Below are 24,183 nucleotides of genomic sequence, written 5' to 3'. Positions count from 1 at the left end.
TATACTAATTGAACATGAAAAAGAAATTTAATTTGATTTTTTAAATAAACGATTTCACCGATTTACACGCGTTTTCCCTTGACCAAATTTTGACCGTATCACCCTTTATAACGTTAACCAATAAAGACGTGTTTCAATAGTACTCTACAATTGGTCCCAGGATCCCTAACCGGAAGATTCAGAAGGTTTTTTCATTGAAGCAGCAGTATGTCCACAAGCGGAAGTTTGGGATCCGGACAGCAAGGTCAAGGGAAAGGAGATGGCAACGGGAAAGGCAGGACTGAAGCAGGAAGCGTTCGAGTCAGAAGTTCCGTTGCGCTGCCAGCCATTGAAAAGCTGAAAAGAAGAGAGAATTATACGATGTTATCATTTGCGATGCGAATGATTCTGATCCGTGAAGGAAGCTGGTCTGCCATTGACCGAGACGGTGAAGATGTTCCTGAGGACGTGAAGTTGCAGGCTCCCGCAACGATCTGCCCGTAGTCTGGAGAGCTACAACTACAGCCTGGTTCAGCCTGGACGAAGCTGCAATCTGCATTCCAGGCCAGCGGATTAACCAGGAAAATTGGGCTGCTCAGAAAATTCACGTCAGCACGGCTAATCAATTGTGCTAGCGTTGAGGCGTACGTGGACGAATTGATGAGCACAAGTCACAAGCTCGCATCCGTGGGATTCAAGGTGGACGATTCTTGGCTCGCGGCGATTCTGTTGATGGGACTTCCTGAGCTATACGAGCCCATGATCATGGGACTCGAAGCGTCCGGTACGGCCTTGACAGCGGATGCAGTGAAGGCTAGCACAGCAGCAGCAGCACAGAAGGTACCATGTACAGCAAAAACGAGCCGAAAGAAGTCCGGCGAGCTAAAGGACGGTAACAAATTTTGCAGCTAAATGTCCCCTATGCCAAAAAGTCGTCTTTGAAGCCAAGCAAGTCAAAAGGACTGTGCTGTATTTTCGCTATTGGAGATTTAATTCGGATCAACCTTTCGTCAACGCGGTTGCCATGGACCATGACGTTGGAGCAGCAAACAACAGCAACATGAAGGCCGTTGCAAAGCGAACGGTTTCCGTGGAAACTGCAGAAGGAAGCATGGAAGTTGCTAATGTGTTGACAATTCCGGACTTAGCAACCAACCTGTTATCGGTCAGTGCGAAGTCTGGGATGAAAGCGGCGAGCTTGTCATTACCAGAGTTGAAGAAGGCGGTTTCTATCGTGTCAGTTGGCCGGAAAAATCGTTTCTGGTTAACAGCATCGAGTTGTGGCATAGACGTCTTGGCCATTTGAATGAAGGAAGCTTGAAGAAAATCAAGGAAGTGGCTAACGGAATCGACTTCAAGAATGAAGCACTTACCAATTGTGTGTCGTGTCCCACGGGCTCACAGGTACGATTTTCGTTTCCCACCAGTGGTTCAAGAGTGAAGGAATTGCTAGAGCTAGTGCACTCCGACCCCGTGGAGGTGCCATCGTTTGGAAGAAGTCGCTACTTTATTACCTACGTGTAGTGTTCTTTCTTGAAATTGAAATTCAAGAAATTCAAAGCTAGAGCCGAGAGACAAAGATTGCGTACAGACAATGGGACTGATCAACGAAAGTTTCCGTGAAGTTCTGGAACGTGAAGGTATCCTGCATCAAACCACGTGTCCGTATACGCCTGAACAGAATAATATTGCAGAACTCATGAACCGTACGTTGGTGGAGAAAGCACGGTGTATGCTCAACGATGCAAAGCTTGGTAAACAGTTTTGGGCGGAAGCAGTTTCGACAGCTGCCTATCTGGTCAATCGATGTCCAGCGCGGTCATTGGAGAACATAACGCCAGAAGAGGTGTGGTCTGGAAAGAAGCCGCATCTCAAGCATCTCAAGATTTTTGGATCTCAAGTGATGGCACACGTTCGGAAAGTGAAGCGGAAGCAGTTCGATTCGAAGGCCAGAAAAGCGATCTTCGTCGGCTATTGTGAGGACACCAAAGGCTATCGTTTGTACGACCCTGACAGCGGTGAGTTTCAAATCAGTTGAGATGTTGTAGTCCTAGCAGAAGGTGAATCAAGTCCAAGCCTAACGAGTGATCAAAATGCACAACCAGTGGGAGTTCATGGAGCTGAATTTCCAAGAGCTGTTGGTACCAATCAGCGCTAGCAGTACGAAGTCGTTGTAGTTTCTTCTGATGGTGAAGATGAAGACATCGAAGAGTTTGCGGATGCAGCTGAAAACGCGCTCCCATCGCAACTGAATAGACCAGCTGATTTGTAGCGATCGGCAGCGCAGTTATCCAGGCAAGTACAATGATTACATTAGCTTTGGAGCATATTCTGGTGATACCATTTCCCCCCATTTACCTCCTGATTTTACCAACGGTGAATGTGCGCTGGACGATCCAACGACTTACGAAGAAGTTCTGCAACGGCCTGACAAAGACCATAGGGGTTCAAACTGCACTGAGCGAGAACAGCACGTGGGTGCTTGCGGATCTGCCTGAGGGGCGGAAAGCGATTCGGAACAAATGGGTGCTCAAAGCGAAGCGTGGACCTGATGGAACCGTTCAGCGGTACAAAGCTCGTCTCGTCGTGAAAGGATCCTCGCAGAGGCCAGGACTAGATTACGACGAGGTGTACTCTCCCGTAGTACGGTATGCGACGAATCGTTACCTCATGACGTTGGCGGTGAAATACGATCTGGACATCGATCAGATAGACGCAGTTACAGCCTTTTTGCAAGGAGAGCTGAACGATGAGGAGATCTACATGCTGCAGCCGCAGGGGATAGAAGCAATCAAGCCGAGTATGGCATGCGTAGCTGGATGGCGTGCTTCAGAAGTTCGGACTGATTCGTTCCTCAGTAGATTGTTGCCTGCACTGGATGATGTGTGGAGCCAAGCTGATGTTCGTCACTATTTACGTAGATGATTTTCTGATCTTCACCAACGATCAGAATCTGAAGCGAAAGCTGAAGACGTATTTGAGCGAACGATTCAAGATGAAGAATCTCGGTGAAACCAAGTATTGTTTGGGAATCCGGATTACGAGGCATCAAGCAGAAGGAAAGTTCTGGCTCGATAAACAGGCGTACATCGAGGAAATCATTCAGCGTTTTGGAATGACCGAATCGTATCCTGTAGCAACGCCCGCTTATTCCAGTTTAAGACTGGACAAATCCTCTATGGGACCGACAAACCAGAACGAAGCCGAGGAGATGAAGAAAGTTCCTTTCAAAGAAGCTGTTGAATGTCTGTATATCGTAGCCCAGGTAACTCGTCCGGACATCGCTTTTGCGGTGAATGCAGCTAGTCAGTTCAGCGCCAATCCGGGACGTCAGCGTTGGGAGGCCGTCAAGAAGATAATTCGGTACTTGAAAGTATTCCAAGCGAGGATCATCGGAACTAGTCGGATTAAACGTTAACCAATAAAGACGTGTTTCAATAGTACTCTAGAATTATGTCCATTCTGTTTCAAAAGTTATGAGTTGCAAAATCATATCAAATAACAGTCAAATCCAGGAATACAACGTGTTTAAAAGGACACAATCTATCGTATTTTACTTATCAGGAAAGATACCACCAGGAGTTTCACTGCCTGTTCTGCCTTCCCTTTCCCCGCGCTGCTTTTGCCCACTTAAGGCTCAAATTCACGGTTCAAGTGAGTTGATTCAACTCACCCTCGATGTGGTGTTTGGTGCTGAAGTGACTTGAAAGCGAACTTCATAAGATCGACATCGACCAGCTTTCGGGTCGTTCATTGTGCAGTTCAAGTCACTTGAACTCCGGATTGAATCGTCTAATCCGGACTTTACTGATGAATTTATTCAACCTGAACTTAAACGAATCTTGGAGAGGATTTTACCAGACTTCTTTAATTGTTTACTTATGCATCCTGCACACTCCTAGTGGTGCATAGGGCTAACGTGAAAGATTTCGATCCTAAGTGGCTGCTCGCTTTTGCCTTGACGTGGACCCAGGTCAGATTTCTGTTGACTTTCCGCCGCCATGAGCCCCCGTGCAGAGTGTAATACCCCCTTAATAACCGTCTGACAACTTTGGATCCAATAACGTTGGTTGATTGTTGCTGTCATCAATGTTTTGCAAAGCGATGACTCTTTGTTTGGGACGATTATCGGGTGCTTGACATCGAAGGAATACGCCGAGTGCTGTAATCGCCCTCCAACCCGAAGCGTGCTGGCTTGAAATGCTGGATTTAACTGGAACTTCCTCTCCGCGTACCAGAGCCTTGGTTTGACTTGCATAGGAATCCTACTGCTACAGTCGTACAAACTGCATTCGAGCCTGATGCAACTCCGATGGCAAAATAGAACCGTATTGCTTGTCGTTGCCGGTTACCTTGCACTTCATATTGTAGACGAATCTCCGAACGCGAGCCAGCTGCCATGACGTTGCTTGTGGCTGGAAGACTAACGGAAACATTGAGTGATTGAAAACGTTTACGAACCTCCAGTGATTGTGTTTCGTTTCCACATAGCTGAATCGTCGGACAACCATGCGGGCCCCGTCCACCACAGGGGATGGATGGCAAGTTCCAGCCGAGAGATCCCACGGGAAGCGCAATCAGCAGGATTTTCGTTTGACACAACATGTGCCCAGTGCTTTCTCGGCAAGATGTCCAGAATCGAAGAGGTTCTATTCGCCATGTGGATGTTCCACTGGCGGGGTTGGCTGGATAGCCACTGCAAAACGATGGTAGAATCCGTCCAGGCGTACTGCTCGATCTGGTATCGCTTGAGTGCATGCGCTAACTGGTTCATCAGTTTCGGCTGCATTGAGCTCCAGACGGGGAATGGAGATTTGTCGTACAGGAGCGACCTTGGTTTTCGCTGCCATCAAGGTAACATGAACCTCGCCGTCACTATCCACTGATCGTAGGTACGCCTCCTCCGCTGCATCCGAGAATCTGTGTAATTCGCCGCTCATCGTGGTAGTTCACACCTCTTCAATGACGGACATTTTCTATATCAGTGGCGTCGCGTAACTTCCCTTTTTACCTGTTCAACAACTTTGAAAACGTTATTTAGGGTCATGTTTACATTCAAATCAGTTTCAAAAGGCATAGGGTCTTCTAGTTTCACTGATTTGTATCCATTGGAACCAATATTGTTTTGTTTGTTTACGTTTTGAGAGTTGTTGAACAGGTAGATTGAGGTTAGGGTGACGCCACTGTTCTATATAGGATTTTGTCACGTACAATCACGGGTGCAAACCATCCAAATGGGTCAAACAGCTTCGCTGAATCCGAGAGTAGGTGATGTTTCGTGTTTGGTCCGTCACCTTAAATGTGAACACATCTTCTGTTGGAAGCTAGTGTGTTCCGAACGCCTTCACAATATTCTGTTCGTCGGGGAATTGAATCGGCATTGTGGTGCTGATGGTATCTGTCAGCGAGTCGAGTACTTCAGTTGAACTCCATTTACGAAGAGTAAACCCCACCTTGCCGAGGATTTCGTTGATTTCCTTGATAACTCGTACCGCTTCCTCCGCTGAATCTGCGCCTGAAGTTAGATCATCGACGTATGTATGCTTCTTGATTCTCTCAGCAGCTTCCGGGTACTGCTGCCATTGCTAGGAACTCTGAGTTCTTAAGACCGTAAGTGACGGTACGGAGACGAAAATGCTGATTCGGCTTGTCAGGATTCTCGCCATACGATGCATAGGTAGTCCGTATTAGAGAGGGTGTAGTATAGACCCTCTCTAGTCCGTATTTTAATGATGCACCCACACCTGGTGGTACATCTTTTCGACATCCGCGATGAATACCACTAAGAACAGCATCTAGTAGCATATCGTCGTGGTGGCAGAAGAAGCATCGAAAACCACTCGAAGTTTTGTGGTTACGCTGTCCTTCTTTACAACGCCATGGTGGGGCAAGTAGTACGATTTCGAACAGTCCACGTCGATCTCCGCCAGCGGCACAACCTCCATGTGGCCCAATTGCTGGTACTCTTGCATAAACGATAGCCAGCTGTCGTTCTCGAATTGGCGCTCCATCGCTCTCAACCACCTGGTAGCAGCGGTCAGCGAATTCCCGAGTTTGAGCTTTGAATCATCCATAGGCAAACAGACGATAAAGCGACCTTTCTCTGCGAGCGCGTGAGGGTGGAGTTCGACTGTAAACATGCATAAGGGTGTAAACGCGATGATCGATTCTCTTCGTCAATTTTCTCTTTTGTTAATAACTCGCTAGAATTAACGTTTCTCGATGCGTTTGCTGCTGTTTTTGATAGCCAATACAACCTGTTACATCTCTGCATTGAACATATTCTAGAAAATTGTTTCGCTTAGCTGTAGCAATGCAAAGAGAAAATCGTTGAAGAGAATCGATCATCGCGTATACGCCCTTATGCATGCTCACTGTCGAGTTGAACTCTTCAACCACCCCTTGCTCATCCTTGGTGAGCTGTTTGGGACTGTGAAGCTCTTGATCTTCCCAAAACAGACACAGAGTGCGATCGATATCAACCTCGTGATGCAGATTGAGTACCGAATGATAGGTGTGAGCGCACCCTTGCTTCGAAATATTTCCTGCAAGCATCCATCCAAAGACGAAACGCTGTGCTACAGGTTTACCGTTGTGATCCTTGACCTGTCCTGGCTCTAGTAACGAAAGGACAACATCAGAGCCCAAGATGATGTCCGTTGATCCAGGCTTGTTGAACTGCGGGTTGGCCAGCTGCAGAGCCTCCAGGCTGAATTGCTGACACGGCAGTGTTGCCATGAACGTAAGCATGAGCGACGAGTTTCGCTCCATGCTCGAAACGCGATGAGATCACGAGTGTAGCCTTGCCGGGTAGTGTCGACAAACTCTGCGTTGACACCGGTGACTTCCAGTGTACCGTTGCTACGCCTCAACCACAGTCAATAAGAATCCTCACCTCGTGCAGCTTGCCGTCACTCCCTTTGACTCGTGCCATCACTGTGAGCAGCAGCGTAACTTCAAATTTCTCGCCCAGCGATTGTGCCGAGTTGACATTCACCGATGCTAGGAGCTGATGCCGAACGAGCTTCCTGGTTTGATTGACGCTGATTCGACTTCTTCTGCGGTTGCTTCGCTTCTTGTGTGCACAGCAAAGTGTGATGCCGTTGCTTGCAGTCTGCAGAGCGGCGTACCGATTTCGATGGGCAAAGCCTTGCCGTTTGTGCCAACTCCCTGCGCGCCGTGATAACCATTTCCTTGAATTGCTCCTTGAAATGTGTTGGTGTGGAAAGCTTGCACTCTTATACCAACTTCTTCACGGTATCTTCTTGGATCGGCCGCTTCGTGAATGGCTGTGCACGTTTCGAGTACATCGCAACGCTTCTGCAGGAACTCCAGAAAGTCAGCAAAGGTTGGACTGTCGACATCAATAATTTTCTGCGCCCACAAAGACGTTGTTTCCCTGCCAACTTTCTCCAGCAGTAGGCGATTGAGTCAGGGATCCCTCGATTCGGATGTTGTCACCAACTTCTTCAATCCGCTCGTGCATGAGATTGCTGGTTGGTCGATGAGCTCCCGAACTAGGGCAAACACTGTGTACTTCTTCTTGTTGTAGTGCCTTACAAGTGTCTCCCAAAACTTCCTTATAATTGGCATCACTGATGGGAAATGAACTGACCGTTTTCTTCGCTTCGTCATCCAGATATGATAGCAAGTACTGCATATTCAGCGCATCCTTCAGGTCCGTTCTGCTGTGGATTGTGCTCACGAACAAATCTTTGAGGGAAAGTCAGTTCTTCCGTTTTCCTTTGAACATCGGAATGTTGAGCTGCGGAAGCTTCACGTTCAGCGGATGGTCCTGATTCGACACCTGTCTCGCAGCAGGTGCTGCACTGTTCTTGATTTGGTGCATGATCATTGCTTGATGCATCTCTACGAGCGCCCTGATCGCATCTCGCAAGTCGTTTGTCGATTCTCCTATTCCTGCGCTGCAGGTACGATGAGTAAATGCCCTTCGCCTTGAAGTAGACTTCGTCGAACTGCGCAGCCGGTAGTTGAATACCGACGCTACATCTTCCAAGCAGTGACTGGTGTTCTCTTCAATCTCGGTTTGAACTGTTTCGAAGTTACCAGAAAGTTCCGTGAGTTTATCCTTCCGTTCCTGCATCTCCTCGTAGGTGGGATTCCGAGTGTTTAGGCTTTCGGCAACGGACAACTCCCATCTCGCTTTCGCGAACATAACCTCCCGCTTCGCGCGCAAGTTATTCGCGTCGTGTGGTTCCATCTCATCTGGCTCGAAGGATCAATGCACAGAGCGAAAGTTCCAAATTGCTCTAACTTCTTACGGACATGGCAGATTAAGTCACATATTTGACTGGTAAAACCTGAATACTTATTGTAGCCTGAAAAAAACAGCATTTTGAACTTTCATGGAATGCCAAAGTTTATGGCCAATACCCAGGCATGGAAAATCATTTACATTCATTTCATACAATCATTTACATTCATTTGCCTCTAACTTTTTTCATCAACAGCATTCCACAAAATGATATGTAGAGCTTTTGTAGGTTTTGTTGTTAGCTACAACAATTGCTCATAACTCAAATCTGTATCTCTTATGCATCACGAACTAGAGCTGGCAGAACTTGTTACTGTTTTTCAGTGAATGTAAATTACATTCACTGAAAAACAGTAGTGGCTTCTGTTCGCTCTGGTTCGTCATACATCAGAGATATGGATTTGACTTGTTAACAAAAGTTGTAGCTAATAACAAAACCTACAAAAGCTATTTACATCATTTTGCGGAGTGCTGTTAATGAAAAACAGTTAGAGGCAAATGAATGTAAATGAATGCACGAAATGAATGCAAATGATTTTCCATGCCTGCCAATACCTACTATACAAGAATTTCCCAAACATTCAAGTTTCCGGGAACTAGCTAAATTTTTACCATTCTGCAGCATAGAGCAATGCCGAGCTTCCAGAAACAAGACAGTTTATTATAACTTTGCAGGAATTGATCAATGATCCAGGGAATTGATTTAACCAAATTAGGTTATCAAGCTTCTAAGATTTTGGCCAAATTTGGGAAATTGATCAAGTTTCTCGAACATAGCAAAATTTTCAAGATTTCAGGTCAAATATTAAATCTTCTGGGGCTTACCAAAATGTTTAATCGTCTGGGAGTTGTCAACTTTGCGAGATTTCGGAACTCGGCTAAATTATGAAATTAGCTGCTGCGAAAGTTTTTGAAAACTAAGGTCCATCCAACAGCGTTTGAGGGTTCTTTTGAAGATTTTATGGGATCTCAGAGCGTCTTACGCAAAACACCTTTCAAATTTGTCCAAAGCCCCATTGGAAGAGCATTTGAAGCATTTTTTGAAATCATTATAGTAAATTGGCTATAGTCAGAAGGTCTCCAATTCTCAACCATTACTGGGTGGCGCAATTCATCTTGAAAACGCATTTGATGTCAATTCATTAGTCTGTAAAAAAAAGAAACTTTCTAAAACCACCAATCACGTTGCCTAAAATTAAAAACTAAAACACTTTCCACCTGATGAACTCAACTCAACACATCTAAAACGGACTCACAGTCGCCATCGACACACACACATTCACAACGGAGACACATTTTTACTTCTTGGTCATCAGCGCGGCCTCCGATTTGGATCCCTTGAGCTGCTGCTCCAGTCGCTGTTCGCAAAACAGTGGTGGCATTTCCGGTTGCACTCCCGCACCACCGCCGCAACTGGTCGGACTCGTCACCGAGCTGCTTTCCCCGGAGCTGAGGATCGTCACACCGAACGTCGTTATGATTCCCCCCGTCGGAGTCGTGGGCGAGTAGTCCGAGCTTCGGCCCGATCCGGATCCACGATCCCTTCGGATGGGGAACTTGTTTTTGGTACAGCTCAGATCCAGCTCCAGCGTGTTGAAGCGCGGTCGTGTCCTATATTTGGTATTTTGGTTGTGGGGAGCTGCTCCGGAGCATGACGAGGACGACGATGGATCATCGTCGTCATAGCGGCTGGAGGAATCTTTGGTGATACCGTCCGGTACGTCCGTGCCGGTCGAGTGGCGGTTCAGAGCCTTTTCGTGCTGGAATAAACGGATTGGAAATTAGGCCTCTCAAAGGACCTTAACTCAACACTGTTCAACTTACCCTCTCCATCTGCCCGAGGGCAACCTGCACGCGCAGTCCAGTCTCCTTGGGGGTCGAACTCATCTCGGCCAGATTTTCCACGCTGGTCTCGTACAAACTGGCCAACGGAGGCGATCTCAGGTGCTGTGGCTTGCTGATTGCGAGACCAGCACTACCACCACTACTATCACTAATACCGTTCACATTACTATTACTACTACTACTAGCACTACTAGTTCCACCAGCGGCGGCCACCTCGCCGGAAGGGATATTATTGCGGTTTTTCTCATTATCGATCGAGTTCGATTGCGTATTGCTAGCTTCCTGATTCGCCTTCACACTGTAGTTAGTCCTACTTCCACTAGCACTATTGCCACTATTATCACCACTACTACTGCTACTCTTCGTCACTCCTGTCGTTTTCTTCGGCTTCGTTCCGGAACCAGAAGGGGACACATCCCCCCCGTTCAACGCCCGTTCAGATTCATCCGAGTGTAACCGATCGATTCGGGCGCTGGAAATCTCTCCCGGTTCCCGGTAGAAACTGCCAAAGTCCAAATCGAGGAACAGCTCCTGCAGGAATCGCCGCGAGCCGAGACGGTACGTGTTCCGTCCCAGCTGCTGGCACACTTCCGAGTACAGGCATATGTCCTGGAACGCACTGGGATGTTTCTGTTTGAGTTCCAACAGCTGCGTTCGGCTCTGCTTGCTCCACACGGGATTGGCCATCCGTTGAACGTGCCGCAGGATGCTGGTCCGTGTCCGGTCCACCTCGTCGCTGAAGGAGCTCTCGGAAGAGTTGAAGAACTCGCTCCGGCTGCTGGTGCTCATACCGGATGGGTCGATCCGCCGACGGCAGCACTGGAGACAATCGTCACGGACGTGACCAGTGCCGTTACTGTCGACCGAGTTGGCCCGCAGCAGCTTGATGGAGTCTGCCGATTCGCGATCTACGATCAGTATACTGCTGGCGGTTGCATTACCATCTCGGGAGTCCAACTCGCCGGAATAGTTTGCATCCAGTTCGTTCAGGGTGAAGTTCGAGACGTACGTACCGGTAGATTCCTCCCTCGGGAATAAGTCCTGGATGTTGCGTGGGAGACAGATACCTGCAAAGAACGGCGGATGTTGCAGCAGTCCAAAATTGTCCAACAAAATGTTCATTCTTACCTGCATAGCAGGGACCTCTGACGTCCGCCTGCAGTTGAAGTCTCTGATGTTTGAGCCGTATGCTCTGCCGGAATTCATCATACCTGCAAGAGAATTCCATCGTTTTCAAACAATTCAAACCATTCGATTTATCCCTCGCAAAACTTACCCCATCATGGCATTGAGGCTATAATTCCGGTCCAGGCTACGGACCTTTAGCTTCCTCTGCTGCTCGGTAAGGGCTTTGGAAGCCCTCAGTCGGAAGCGTGATATCGTCGAAGTGGATGATGACGACGTTACGCTGGCCATGGTATCTTCCATCATTTCCGCCAGCTCGTCCGCCGCCGATTCGGACAACATGGGCCGGCAGCGTCGCCGCAGTATCCGCATAGTATTGTAACCATACAGGTCCTGAGCCGTCATAACGATGGATTCCTTCAGCGGCAGTCCGGTCAGCGATATCCGCCGGTATTTTTCCTCTGAAGACAACTTCTTAAGATCGATCAGATTCGAACTGCTCGGAATGGGAGACAGTTGACCCTGCTGCATCATGTCCGCGTGGAACCGGCCGCCAAAGATCGATTCGTAGCTACTCACTCCGGACGTGTTGGAATCTGTTCCGGAATTATAGCGGGTCCTTGGGTGTGACGAGAGGACGGGATTCTGATTGGAAGTCGCCGGTGCCGTCGTACTCATCAGACTGATGCCGTCGGTCGTTTTCGATTCCGATAGGGAGCGTTTGTGTTTCTGGGAGGCTGGAGTTCGGTTCGTAGCAAGGACACTTTCTGGGAGAGTTTTCGAGCGGGAAGTAGTCGTAGTTGGGCAATCGCTTTGGTCTTCACTGACGGAGGTGCTCTCCATCCTGGATACGATCAGGTGGTCGTCGACTTCGGTTGGCAGGAGTGGCTCGTTCGTTTCCAGCAGAGCCGTGTAGTTGTACGGCGGAAATTCGTAGTTGTGCCGAACGGGAGTATTGAACTGCTTTGGGAACCATTCCTCCGGTTCGTAGACGGGCCAGTAGGTGCTCCTGTCATGTCGGACCGATATCCAGTCAAGTTTTTGAAGAATGTCGGCCCCCATTTGGGTGGTGGCAATCAGGCAGAGGCAATTGAGGGCAGTTGATCGTACAGAGTAGACTTCGGCGTACTTTGCCAGCTGTACGAACTGTTCGAATACGGTCGCGGGGAAATCGTTCAGGTAGGAAACTCCCTCCTTGCAGGTGCAGAAGTGACCAAGTGCCCACATGGCTGCCTTAAGCGTCATAACGTCCTTCTCGTTGCTGCATTTGGCATGCAGAAGGGTTTCGATCAAGTTCTGTAGATCACCGTGCATCTGCAGATTGGACATGCCCTGCGAATTCTGCACCAGTTGGCCGTACAGATGTGGTAACATGTTCGGAGCGGTGACGCCAGGCCGCTGAGCGCAATGTCGGCGGCTGTACGTCCCATCCTCGGTTTTGGTGTGTTGCGTCAGGTAAGCGTGGATGTCGGCCTCGATCAACAGGACATATCTGAGGATCAAAAGTAGAATAAATCATTCAATGCTCAACGGAACCTTCCCACCCAAAATGTTACCTCTTATTGTAAACCTTAACCCACACGTCAATTTCCTCCTTGATCTTCGCATCCGGATGGTTCAAGCCTCTCGGTATCGAATAGAACTTCATCATGACTAGCTTTCCGTGATCGGCGACCCGTTCCAGATTGGGCCAAACGTTGACCAGTTCCTCAAGGTATTCCCGTTCGTAGCAGGCCTCTTCCAGGATTTCCAAGGCGGCCAGTTGAACGCACTTGGCCTGACACTCGTCGACCAGCTTCAGCAGAATCTGAACACCCCACACCTCGAAATCAGGCAGGCGAGCCCGGAGCAAAACCCGCAGGAACTGCGTAGCATACAGTCGAGCTTTGGCCGAGGGATGTTTGAGTAACGCTCGCAGCAAGATCTTCCGCGGTTCACCGTCCAGACTGTAGTCCAGCCCGGAAACGATCAGCTTCACGTAGCAGATGTGATTGGTTTTCGTAACGATTGTCGTCAATCTGGAAGAAATGGACATTTGTAGAATCTGTAACGCGTCAACCCAGGGGAACTTACTCCTTGAACACATCCGTATTGGTCAGCACGCTGAGTCCCTTCTCCGTTCGACACATTCGGCCGATGAATAGGAAGTACTGCTGACACATGGTGCTGGTCATGTGCTGCGGGCTGAACAGACACTCGTGGGCTGACTTTTTGGCGTGGATCGACATCAACTGGCGGCTGATGTCCGTGAACAGATCGGTCAGGATGCGAATGCATTCCAGCTATGGAAAAGAAGGATATTTAGATTCATGTTTACACCCACCGCAATTGCGAACCTACCTCCTGACTCTGCTGCAACCAATCGAGCAGTTCCAGCGCTGCCGTGACGTACGCCGGCAGTTGCCGGCTGTTTCCGGTCAGATCCTGATGCGAGAAGCGATTGTTGCTCGGTTTGAAGTAATCGATAATCCTCTTGATGAACCGCGTATTCTGATCGTCCAGCTTGCTTCCCAAACTGTCCGATCGGAAGATCGTGATCACTATGTCCCAGTCCCACATGTTCGGATCCTTGTTGCCCAGCACATTGGAGTCCCTGATGAGTCGTTCGTTTTCTTTGAGATTATCGAAAAATTGAATGAAGCGAGCCCGCTTCAAACTGGACCGCTTCACACCGTTGGCCTTTCCCGCTGTAACCGTGGCGCTGTCGTCCAGCGTAGATCCATTCTGCAGGGGCAGACTTCCCGTGAATAGATAGCCTAGGCGACCTCCGACACCTCCTCCACCACCACTGGAGCTACCCGTCGATCCGACCGAATCGTGACGAGTGCGTTTCGTCCCGAACCCGGAACTGCTGTCCAGGGTCGCGTATTTGGTTGCTGGCAAGGGAACTGTTTCCTGCAAAACAAAAAGAACACCCTTGAGGGCTCAATCGACAGATGGGACATTTCCAAAATTACCTGCGAACTCAGCTCCCGCTTGAATATCCTAGTGTTGATCAGTTCCCCGCTCTGGATGATGCAATCGAGGAAGAGCGAACAGGAAGCCGGTCGATTTTGTAGCATTTGATGGAACTGCTGGAGGGCAGCGATGGCCGCCTTGGCCTGATGGTTTCCTTCCATGGCTTTCGAGATTAGAGTCGGCAGTGTAGAGGATGGCGTTGCGCTGCAAATTTCCGCCGGCAGCAGCAGGTGCATTTGATGTAGGATTTTCCCCAGCAGAATTGTCGCACGAACCGAAATGAAGGTATCGCTCGAGATGATCACCTCTACCAGGGCATTCAGCAGCCCATTCTCAACGAAGCAGTAAAGGAGCAAAGCGAGGTGAATGTCGGAAACGTTTGGCACACGACTGGCAAGCGATGGAAGCACGGAGGTTCCTTCCGCTGCGACAAAACCCTCGTTCAGACGCCATGAGTCCTGGTACTCGGCCGGATCGACTACGGACAGCGCAACGGAATACTCGTCTGTCCAGACGAGCTGTGGAAGACCTAGCAATTCGTACAGCAGATCCAGCACAGCTTTGCGCACCTCCAGTTGATTCAGGTAAAGTATATCAATGATTGCTTTCAATCCCGACGGCTTCGCCGGATTACAAAACTCGATCGTCCCTGCCCAGCTGCGCAACACCGACAGCAGCGCCAGTCGACTACAGGTAAACCGTAAGTCGCGAGCATCCTTGTTTTTATCCATAATCCCTAGACGATAGGTGAAATCACAATACGGAGCACCCAGGCAGTCCAGCCGGACGCCGGCAATCTGTCGAGTTTTTGGCCATTCCAGCAGGTGCAACAACACTCCACACAGACTTTCCGCTATCCGCGGACTGTGACACTCCAAAACATTCCGGGTGATTACACTCACCCCACCGCAAACTATCAGCAGCCTCGGATTCAGAACTCCAAACTCGCACAGCGTAGCCAAACAGGCCCGCAACATTCGATCTTCCCTATCCATCCGCACGGTTCTTTCCTCGGCTCCGCTTTCCCCCAGTGACACCAAACACCGCACCACGGCAGGGCTCACAAATTCCGGAGCAACCATCAGTTGCTTCCGGACCAACTTGAGCGCCTGTACCCGTTCTTCCTCGTTCTTCAACAACACATCCAAACTCCTACAGATCAAATGTCCCAACTGAAGTTCATTTAGCGCCCTCACATCCCCCGGTGCCATCAGCAGATGGCGCATCGCTCTCAGCGCTCCAGCTCGGATTTGCGTAAAATGGTGCACCAGCGAGGCGCTGATGCAGTACAGCCACTCCGACGCGGCAAATGCCAGAGCACCTTCCCGTTGCTGCAGGAGCCGCCTCTGGGGACTCCCACTGATCAGCAGCGGACAGCTGCCGAGAGTGTTTTCCTTTTTCCATCGTTCGATTAGTTTCACTAGTCCATTCAGTAGACTGAGTCGTTTGTTTTCGTTTGTTGTTCGGGCGCTGAGGCCCACGTAGATGTCCTGAGCGTTGTCCCGGATCGTTTTGGCCAGATCCAGACGGTAGCAATCTTCCGGCGCGGGGCGACCTGCAACAGATGGGAGGGAAGGGAAAGTTTGCGTTAGCTTTGGCATTGACATTGACATTGTTTAAGTGAATTTAGATAGAATACTCCCAAGACCCAGGGAAGTCTCAGCACCCCAAAAAAAAATATGCATGTGTGATCTACGTGAAAACATAGGTAGCTTTCGTCCATACTACCTTTCTCGGAACATTTACGTTAATGTCATGCCAAAAAACACTGGCGCGGTAACCACAGAACGGTGATAGAGGAAATGCTTCACCAAACTCGAGCGTCTGTTCACCATAGAGGTGCAGACCTACGCGACGAAATAAGGACTACGATTGGAAACTCGGAAAATGTAACTGCAAATCGCTCGGCTCCCCGCACTGCGATAGGTTAATCTATGACGATCGAAGTCGTAGCACTGCAGGAACTTAGCTGGACGTGGCAAAAGGTATGGAAAAGCGGGCATCGAACTGCTACTTTCTATCAGAGCTGTGGCACCACCAACGAGCTGGGAACCGGCTTTGTAGTGCTGGGTTGCAACCGATCAACGCGAGGATGTGCAAGTTGAAGATTAAGGGCCGTTTCTTCAACTACATCATCATCAACGTGCACTGCCCACACGAAGGGAGAGCCCATGACGAGAAAGAAGCTGGAACAGGTGTACGACGGCTGTTCGCAACGGGACGTCAAGATCGTCATCGGCGACATGAACGCTCAGATAGGACGGGAGGCAATGTACAGACAGGCAATTGGGTAAAACAGCCTGCATGCCGTACTGCATAGCACCCTAGCTGCTGTTTGGAATAGTAGCGAACATATATCTAGATAAACAAAAAGTTCTATCTGCTTTGATCGATTCTCTTCATCGACTTTCTCTTTTATTAATAGGTCAACTGCAAAATCTTTCTTTGTTATATTTGACGTTTTGGATCAAACTATGGGGTAAAATTAACGCGAAATCTATTAGCATAGCAGTGGTTATCAGAAGAGAATCAATCAAAGCAGATAGGACCATTTGAAATGTCCGTCGAGATATATCTACACCTATTGATCCTAATACGTCTCAATCCTCAACCAGCACTGTGAAGGCTCTTATCGCAACGCACGTGTATTAGCGCAGCAGGAAAAGGTCATCTATTTGCACATCATCCTTTTCGGAAAAAAAATCTTGCAGTGCCACAATGTCAAAATGTGAAAATATACTATCATCAAACGAAAGAAGCACAAGGCCATTCCGCGAGCAGCACTACTAATAGCCAGCATTGTTCGTTAACACCCGCGCGCTTCAATCGTGGCTCAAATACCGGTCAACTTCGCCAGTCGCTCGGTAGACAAAAGAAACCCAAATAACAGCAGAGACAAAAACATTCGAAGAATTTCGTCAAACACAGAATTTTATTTCAATGGGATCCCATCGAAAACAAATGTTTCCTCTAAGGAAAACATCGACGACGACGACGACGCGAATTCGTGGGAGTGTGGCTATGCGGCTATTAAGCACAGACGACAACAATATCACCGCAAAACAAAACTGTCACACCACCACCGTTTCGGTGGAGATTCCTGAAATAGAACCCGGGGGCGAAACACGGATTTCAGGTTCTGTAGATAGGCGGAATTCTTCCTGCCAGTCGCCGCCTCAAACGAGATCGAAACGAGATGGACAGCTTTTCAAATATCGAGTCCACTCGCCACACGTACCGTGGGGGGGGAAGGGAGGTGTCGGGGTAAATAGAGCGATAAATGGAACTGGACCATAGACTTGCGTCAATTTGTTTGTATAGCCCTAAACATGCGTCATTCGAAAACTCCCAGTGCTTGCAGGTTCTCACCTCGAGCATCGTCCACAGCTCATGCCTGGAGAGAACTACCGCTCTTATTGCTTGTTTTGTTCACGGTGTACTTAACCCATTAACGCCCAGTGATCTTTTTATAGATCAGCATTTTTTTCTTTTATCATGTCTTAATGTTCCAAGGAATTTCAAATAATTTGAGAATATTCCTTGGGATACCCCTGGAAAAAAAATGCGAAATTTAACAGATCTCAAGGTCTTGTGAGGTTCGTAGCAGTGTTGGCTAAAATCAGGATAAGAAAATCAAAATCAGCTATCTTTCAAGATCAATAGGTATCACCTAAAATCACAGGCACCAATATCACAAGCCATCATCATCGAAAATCGTAGGATTAGCAGATATGTTAAATTCTAGAGTCTGGGGCATTCCGGACTTCAAGTCAGTATTCCGGATGGAATTAAAATGATGGCTTCCACAAATCCAAGATGGCAGACCAAAATCCAATATGGCGACCTCCGGACAACGAATATTCAACTAAACCTAGGCAATATGGGTATCTACGGAATGGGCTTGATGAGTAGAAGCGGAAAATCAACATCCGCCATTTTGGAATTCAATATGGCGCACCAAAATCCTATATGGTGGCCTCCGGACAGCGAATATGCATCTAAGCCCATGCAATATCGGTATCTACGGAATGGGCTCGATGAATACAAGCGGAAAAACGACATCCACTGCCATTTTGGAATTCAAGATGGTGAACCAAAATACAATATGGCAGCCTCCGGACAGCGAATATGCATCTAAACCCATGCAATATGGGTATGTACGGAATGGGCTCGATGAGTAGAAGCGGAAAAACAACATCCACTATCAGCTCTATACTTTCATCTCCGCATCTATCGTATAAAAATTACCAGTTTAGTCTGTTATTTGAAATTAGCATCTTCAACTAACTAAAAACAAATTTGTTTTCTTCCCGAGCAGGAACGAATATCTCGAAACCTTAAATTGGTATAGGTGAGCCTGACAAAAGAGGTAAAATACCATAAAATAATAGCTAAAAAGTAGAAAGGTCTGTGCCTAGTTGCACGAACGGAAGCTTGACGTAGGACCGCTAGTGGACGGAACAAATGTGAACATTTAGTTCTTTTAATTGATCAATCGTCATTATTAAAGTGTATTCAATTCACCCCTCCCTCCCCATGGCTAGTTTTTGCACCTTACTGTTGGTGGGCGGGCTTAAGTTCATGCTTTATAGTGGAGTGTTGGAGACGGTAGGTTTATGGTCGGCGTTGCTGGCTCATGCTGCGATAGAATGGCGCCATGGGCAGGCAATGGGGATTACTAAGCTTCCCCTCTCTGATAAACCACTGCATTAGAGAACCAAAGATCTAGTCTAGCAGTGATAGTATCACACTTGTTACTCCTTCAATTGAGAGCCGCGTCGTAGTACGCTTACGTATAGGCACTGACGTTGGGTGTGATACTGGCGGGTTTTGCCGCAAATCACTCTTTATTTTTTTTTTACGCAGATAGATTTATTTGGGTTTGCAAGGGAATTATACTATTGAAATATTTCAGAAAGTGCCCATCGGTGCTCCTTCTATTTGCGTGACAAGCTTTCATTGTTGTTTTCATTGAAGTATTGCTCAGGAAACAATGTTAAACATCATTTTTGTACATGGTATTGTAACTTATCTTATATGTGCTTCATTTTGATTTGGGATAAGTGTTTGAACTATGGCTCGGGATTTCCACTGTGGCGTGCTTCTATTGTGACATACCCATATGTATTTTTGTGGTGCGACATAGTGGAAACGTGAGAGCGTAATTGGAACATATACCCTATATAATTAAAAAATCAGCTAGGAAACTTACTTCAAAATTAAGCATTTTAGTCACATGAAGGTGTTACCTGGGTCGAACTAAGATATAATAAATAGGTATAGTCTTAAATCAAAAGTACTTGAAACACCTTTAATTTTAGATTACAAGCACAAGTGCAGGTACTTAATAAAGCATGGGTTATGATTGATAAGATGAATTAGAGCTTTTAATAATTTATTAAATTAGACTAATGAGATATCATAATCATCAAATGAACTTAAATAAGAAACTTCAGAAAGTCTAATGACATTAAGTAGATTAACAAAAGAATTAGGATGCGGGGGTCCGCTTAGGGAGGCAACTAACCTTTAAAGTTGTGGAATAAATCTTCTTATTTGGTCTTGAATTTTAAAAAGAAAACACAACCAGACCAATAGCATTAAGCAGATTAACGAGGAGAGCAATAGTTTAGGAAATAAGTAAAAGTAGAGGTATGTGACAATTAATAGCTTTTAAACTTTTGGAGGCATTGTATTCCCCTGAGTTTGTTGTACTCGATTACTATATTATTTTCTCAATACGCGAAATCTCTTATATATGCGGTTAAAGCATTTGAGTTAACTTATTTCTTAGTGTTCAAGTACTTACATTTGTAAACAGCAGTCAATGTTAATCTATGAACTAAACTATACGTAAAATCGATCTTTCCTTATGCGATATTGATGCATGTTTAACTTTTCGCGGCTGTCGGAATCAACGCGCCTACGTCTACGGAGCTTACGCAGAAGTTATTCGCAATGCGGTAGAGCTCACCAAAAGTTTTTTTGAGCTTCTGTAGTATAGAATTTGTTCGGTATATCGGAGGCGAACCAGCCTAAGGCTGAAAGCCTCCTAAATAAAGCTAAATTAATTAATTAATGTTCGGTACGGTCGCGAAATCTTGAAATGATTGATACGTGCGGTAAAATAACTAAATTGAGACAAAGCTCAACAGTAAAATAAGTAGAATACTTAGGGAGGAAACCAAAATTAATCAACTTGCCAACATAGGCTATCACATTTATTTTGGTGGCACTCTTTAAATGATAATAAGCCTTTTTTCTCGCTTCGGTTGTCTCGCACGGCTTTCGGAATTCGCGCGGTTTTCGTAACTTACATAATTTAGATATTTCGTTCGAAACGGATTTACTTATTCAATCGGTTTACTACGCGGATGTATCTACGCGCACACGTCACAGCATTTTTTCTATAACTATCTTGAAACAATACATACGGAATCCAGTGTTCAAGCGGTCAACATAGGCTAGTCCTTCTGCTGTATTGTCAAAGATAGAAGCAAAATTTATTGAAATGTGTCAAGTCTTGAAAACTAAGCTGTCACGCAGCTCCAGCTTGATACCCAATAAAAAAAAGTATTCAATTCACCCCTCACAGGATTTCCTTCCGAATTGTATGAATGGGGCGGAACGGAAAGTATCGTTTGTGCAGAATATGTAAAAAAGGAGGGACTTCGAGAGATTGAACTCGTGAGAGCTAATTTTCTCACAAATTTGATTTTATTGGTTTTCTGGGGCACCCAAAGCGAATAATTCCCACTTCTCTCAAATTCTATATGGATTTTTAACACTTCCTACCAGCGTGTTCTGGAAAATGGTTGGACGATGATTAATCTCACCAATACATTCGGGCCTACAATTCTACACCTTCTATAGAGACCAGGTTGAGCCTTGATAGCTAGCTGCTTGCGGGAACTGATGACCTTGACAAATGTCCAAATAATACTCTTAACAAATTTATGGTGGTCCTGAAAAGGACCGTTTTGTAGTGATGGTTGAGTAATGCTGAGCTGAGCACGACGAGCTACTGATTCCGATCCTAGCCTAGCGGTGGGACTTCTTCCTCCTTCTCTATGGTTGCTCATATGAGCTCTGCGCTCGCTGCTTGCAGGCAGCCTTTCGTTGTTGTTGTTGTTGAAAGCACTCCTGCTGCTGCTGCTGCTGGACTGGACATCACCACTTACGGTGATTGATTGAGCACCGTTCAGTGGGACCGCATCGAATTCGATTTTTAAGTCTGTGTTAGGGAATGTGCTGTTTTCAGACATTCGGTGATAATTTTGATCACCATTGCAAAAGTTGGACATTTGGTATTTTTCAATAGTGACCTATTGAAAATTAACTAAATGTTCGTTTTAGCAGATTGGTACAAAAATTTCCAATCGTTTGGCTTGTTTAGAATTAAAATCTATCTGCTATTGGTCGAAACCTGACCTCTTTTCGTAATGCTGTGCATTTTGGTTTTTTTGAAATTGCGTGGATTCTATAGATCCTTTGGAGATCTATCTAGCCCTGATGTATGTGTTGGTAGAGGGAAAAATGTAAACTTTGCGGGAGACAATGTCTTAACACTCGAAAGCAATTTTGTGAAATATGCAGTAAAACAAATCCTAGCTAGTTCTGCATGATGATTTTGTTTGATTTTATTTATTATTTGTAAAGTCGCCGGGAAATACCAGCTGGCGATTTTTTTTATGATAGCTCCTTACTTTAAAACAGGCAAAAACTCACAACCAGGCTGCTTTTTCATGGTATACAGTGTGATAATTCAATAATCAATAAATTATCTCAACATTTAGTGTCAAAACATTCATCAATTTTGGTAACATACAAAAAATTCTATAATCCACATTAAATTTCATATGTAAGCGCCGATTGAAACAATCTTTTCGACGTCACTACAAGGGTGATTGATTAAAAGAAAGAAACGAATCGTGCGGAATGAAAGCCGAGGAAAAACTAATTGCACCCAATATATTCAGGCCTACAATTCCACACCTTCTATAGACAGGTTGAGCCTTGATAGCTAGCTGCTTGCGGGAACTGATGACCTTGACCAATGTCCAAATAATACTCTTTGACAAATTTTTGGTGGCCCTGAAAAGGACCGTTTTGTAGTGATGGTTGAGTAATTCTGAGCTGGGTGTTCAACACGGATGAGGCTGTCGAGCTGTATGTCGTTTGGAGCGAGGGTGACACGCATGGCATAGATGACCGACCCGCAGCGACTCACGAAGAGCTACTGATTCCGATCCATAGGATAGCGGTGCAGCTTCGTCCTCCATTGATGGTTGCTTATGTGGGCTCTGCAGATCGCTGCTTGCAGGCAGCCTTTCGTTGTTACTGGAGAACAATTTTCAACGCCACACGCCGAAAGCACTACTACTGCTGCTACTAATTGCGACAACCGAACACCACCACACAGTGGTGTGGTCGTTGGGAGCGTGTGGTTCTGAGTATGGCGATGAGTGTGCAAAATATTACGCAATTCCATCCTCCCTATTCGCACGCGCCCGAGGATCGGAGGCGAATGCCACTTCGACTTGTTTCGTCTACTTACTACTCTCTGACGACTGTGCTGGGGAAGCAGCATATGCATGTAGGTAATTGGTGGATTTGTTAGTTAATTCGACGCTTTTGGATAATGCTGGACATTTACCAGTTTTTAAATAGTTTTTGTTGAAAATCAACATACGGAAGCATTGTTATCGATTGGTGAAAAATTTATTGAAATTGGACCAGGGGCAGCTGAGTTATTAACGTTCAAAATCTTTCTTAATTTGTTACATGTTCCATTTTCGGTTTTCACAAAGTGTACCCCCATATAGAAATCAAAGACGTAGTCCTACGTAAAAAATGTTCCCACAATACTATTCCAATAACAAATTATGATAATGCAATACCAAAACAATACGTGCGGATCTATTTGCTTTTTGCTGAAGGAAGTGTTACTAAAGGGTGATACGGTCAAAATTTGTTCAAGGGAAAACGCGTGTAAATCGGTGAAATCGTTTATTTAAAAAATCAAATTAAATTTCTTTTTCAAGTTCAATTAGTATAAAATTCAGGAAAAATATTCAGTTAGGCTTCCGCTTTTCCAAATCCGAATTGCCGGGCCTTACGCTTGACCCCTGCCATCAGATTTTGTACAGCCACCTTGTCCACCTTCTTCGCCGCAGAAAGCCAGTTTGCCTTGAACTGCTGCTCGCCCTTAGCAGTTTTTTGGTCTTCTTTAGGTTCCGCTTGACAATAGCCCAGTATTTCTCAATTGGGCGGAGCTCTGGCGTGTTGGGAGGGTTCTTGTCCTTGGGAACCACCTGCACGTTGTTGGCGGCGTACCACTCCATGGCCTTTTTACCGTAATGGCAAGATGCCAAATCCGGCCAAAACAGTACGGAACAACCGTGTTTCTTCAGGAAAGGCAGCAGACGTTTATTCAAACACTCTTTCACGTAAATTTCTTGGTTGACAGTCCCGGAAGCTATGAAAATGCTGCTTTTCAAGCCACAGGTACAGATGGCTTGCCAAACCAGATATTTCTTTGCGAACTTTGACAGTTTCATGTGCTTGAAAACATCTGCTACCTTTCCCCTTCCTTTTGCCGTATAAAACTCCTGTCCCGGAAGCTGCTTGTAGTCGGCTTTGACGTAGGTTTCGTCGTCCATTACCACGCAGTCAAACTTCGTCAGCATCGTCGTGTACAGCCTCCGGGATCACGCTTTGGCCGTCGTATTTTGTTTATCATCGCGATTTGGAGTCACTACCTTCTTGTAAGTCGATAGTCCGGCTCGTTTTTTGGCTCGATGCACGGTTGTAGACGATACACCCAGCTTATTTGCGGCATCTCGGAGAGAGAGGTTAGGGTTTCGCTTGAAACTACCGGCAACTCTATTTGTCGTCTCAGCGGCTTCCGGTTTTCGATTTCCCCCCGATCCAGACTTCCTGGCTGTCGACAAACGTTCCCCAAACACTTTAATTACATTTGTAACGGTTGATTTGGCAAC

General features: G+C 46.6%; 1 protein-coding gene and 1 long non-coding RNA gene across 2 annotated transcripts in view; both read right to left on the bottom strand.

Annotated features, from left to right (window-relative positions):
• Positions 1-4,100: 4,100 nt before the first annotated feature.
• On the bottom strand, positions 4,101-8,368 carry LOC135707187 (uncharacterized). The gene is made up of 2 exons (XR_010518209.1): positions 8,133-8,368; positions 4,101-8,077 (listed from the first exon to the last, which is right to left on the bottom strand). It is a non-coding gene; the product is annotated as an uncharacterized LOC135707187 (long non-coding RNA).
• Positions 8,369-8,806: 438 nt separating this feature from the next.
• Positions 8,807-24,183, bottom strand: part of rictor (rapamycin-insensitive companion of Tor) — a 34,355-nt gene continuing 18,978 nt past the window's right edge. The window contains exons 2-9 of the mRNA XM_065228868.1: positions 14,182-15,737; positions 13,565-14,119; positions 13,298-13,506; positions 12,781-13,242; positions 11,376-12,716; positions 11,228-11,310; positions 10,079-11,166; positions 8,807-10,014 (exon numbers count right to left, since the gene is read on the bottom strand). Of these exons, the coding sequence (XP_065084940.1) occupies positions 9,553-10,014; positions 10,079-11,166; positions 11,228-11,310; positions 11,376-12,716; positions 12,781-13,242; positions 13,298-13,506; positions 13,565-14,119; positions 14,182-15,737 (5,756 nt within the window). The 3' untranslated portion in view covers positions 8,807-9,552. The remainder of the gene's footprint in view (positions 10,015-10,078; positions 11,167-11,227; positions 11,311-11,375; positions 12,717-12,780; positions 13,243-13,297; positions 13,507-13,564; positions 14,120-14,181; positions 15,738-24,183) is intronic.

Source organism: Ochlerotatus camptorhynchus, unplaced genomic scaffold, assembly GCF_037179485.1.
Source record: "Ochlerotatus camptorhynchus isolate MF236.1 unplaced genomic scaffold, CSIRO-AGI_Acam_v1.1 ptg000304l, whole genome shotgun sequence".
Lineage (NCBI taxonomy): Eukaryota > Metazoa > Arthropoda > Insecta > Diptera > Culicidae > Ochlerotatus > Ochlerotatus camptorhynchus.
This window is presented reverse-complemented; position numbering and strand designations above follow the sequence as displayed.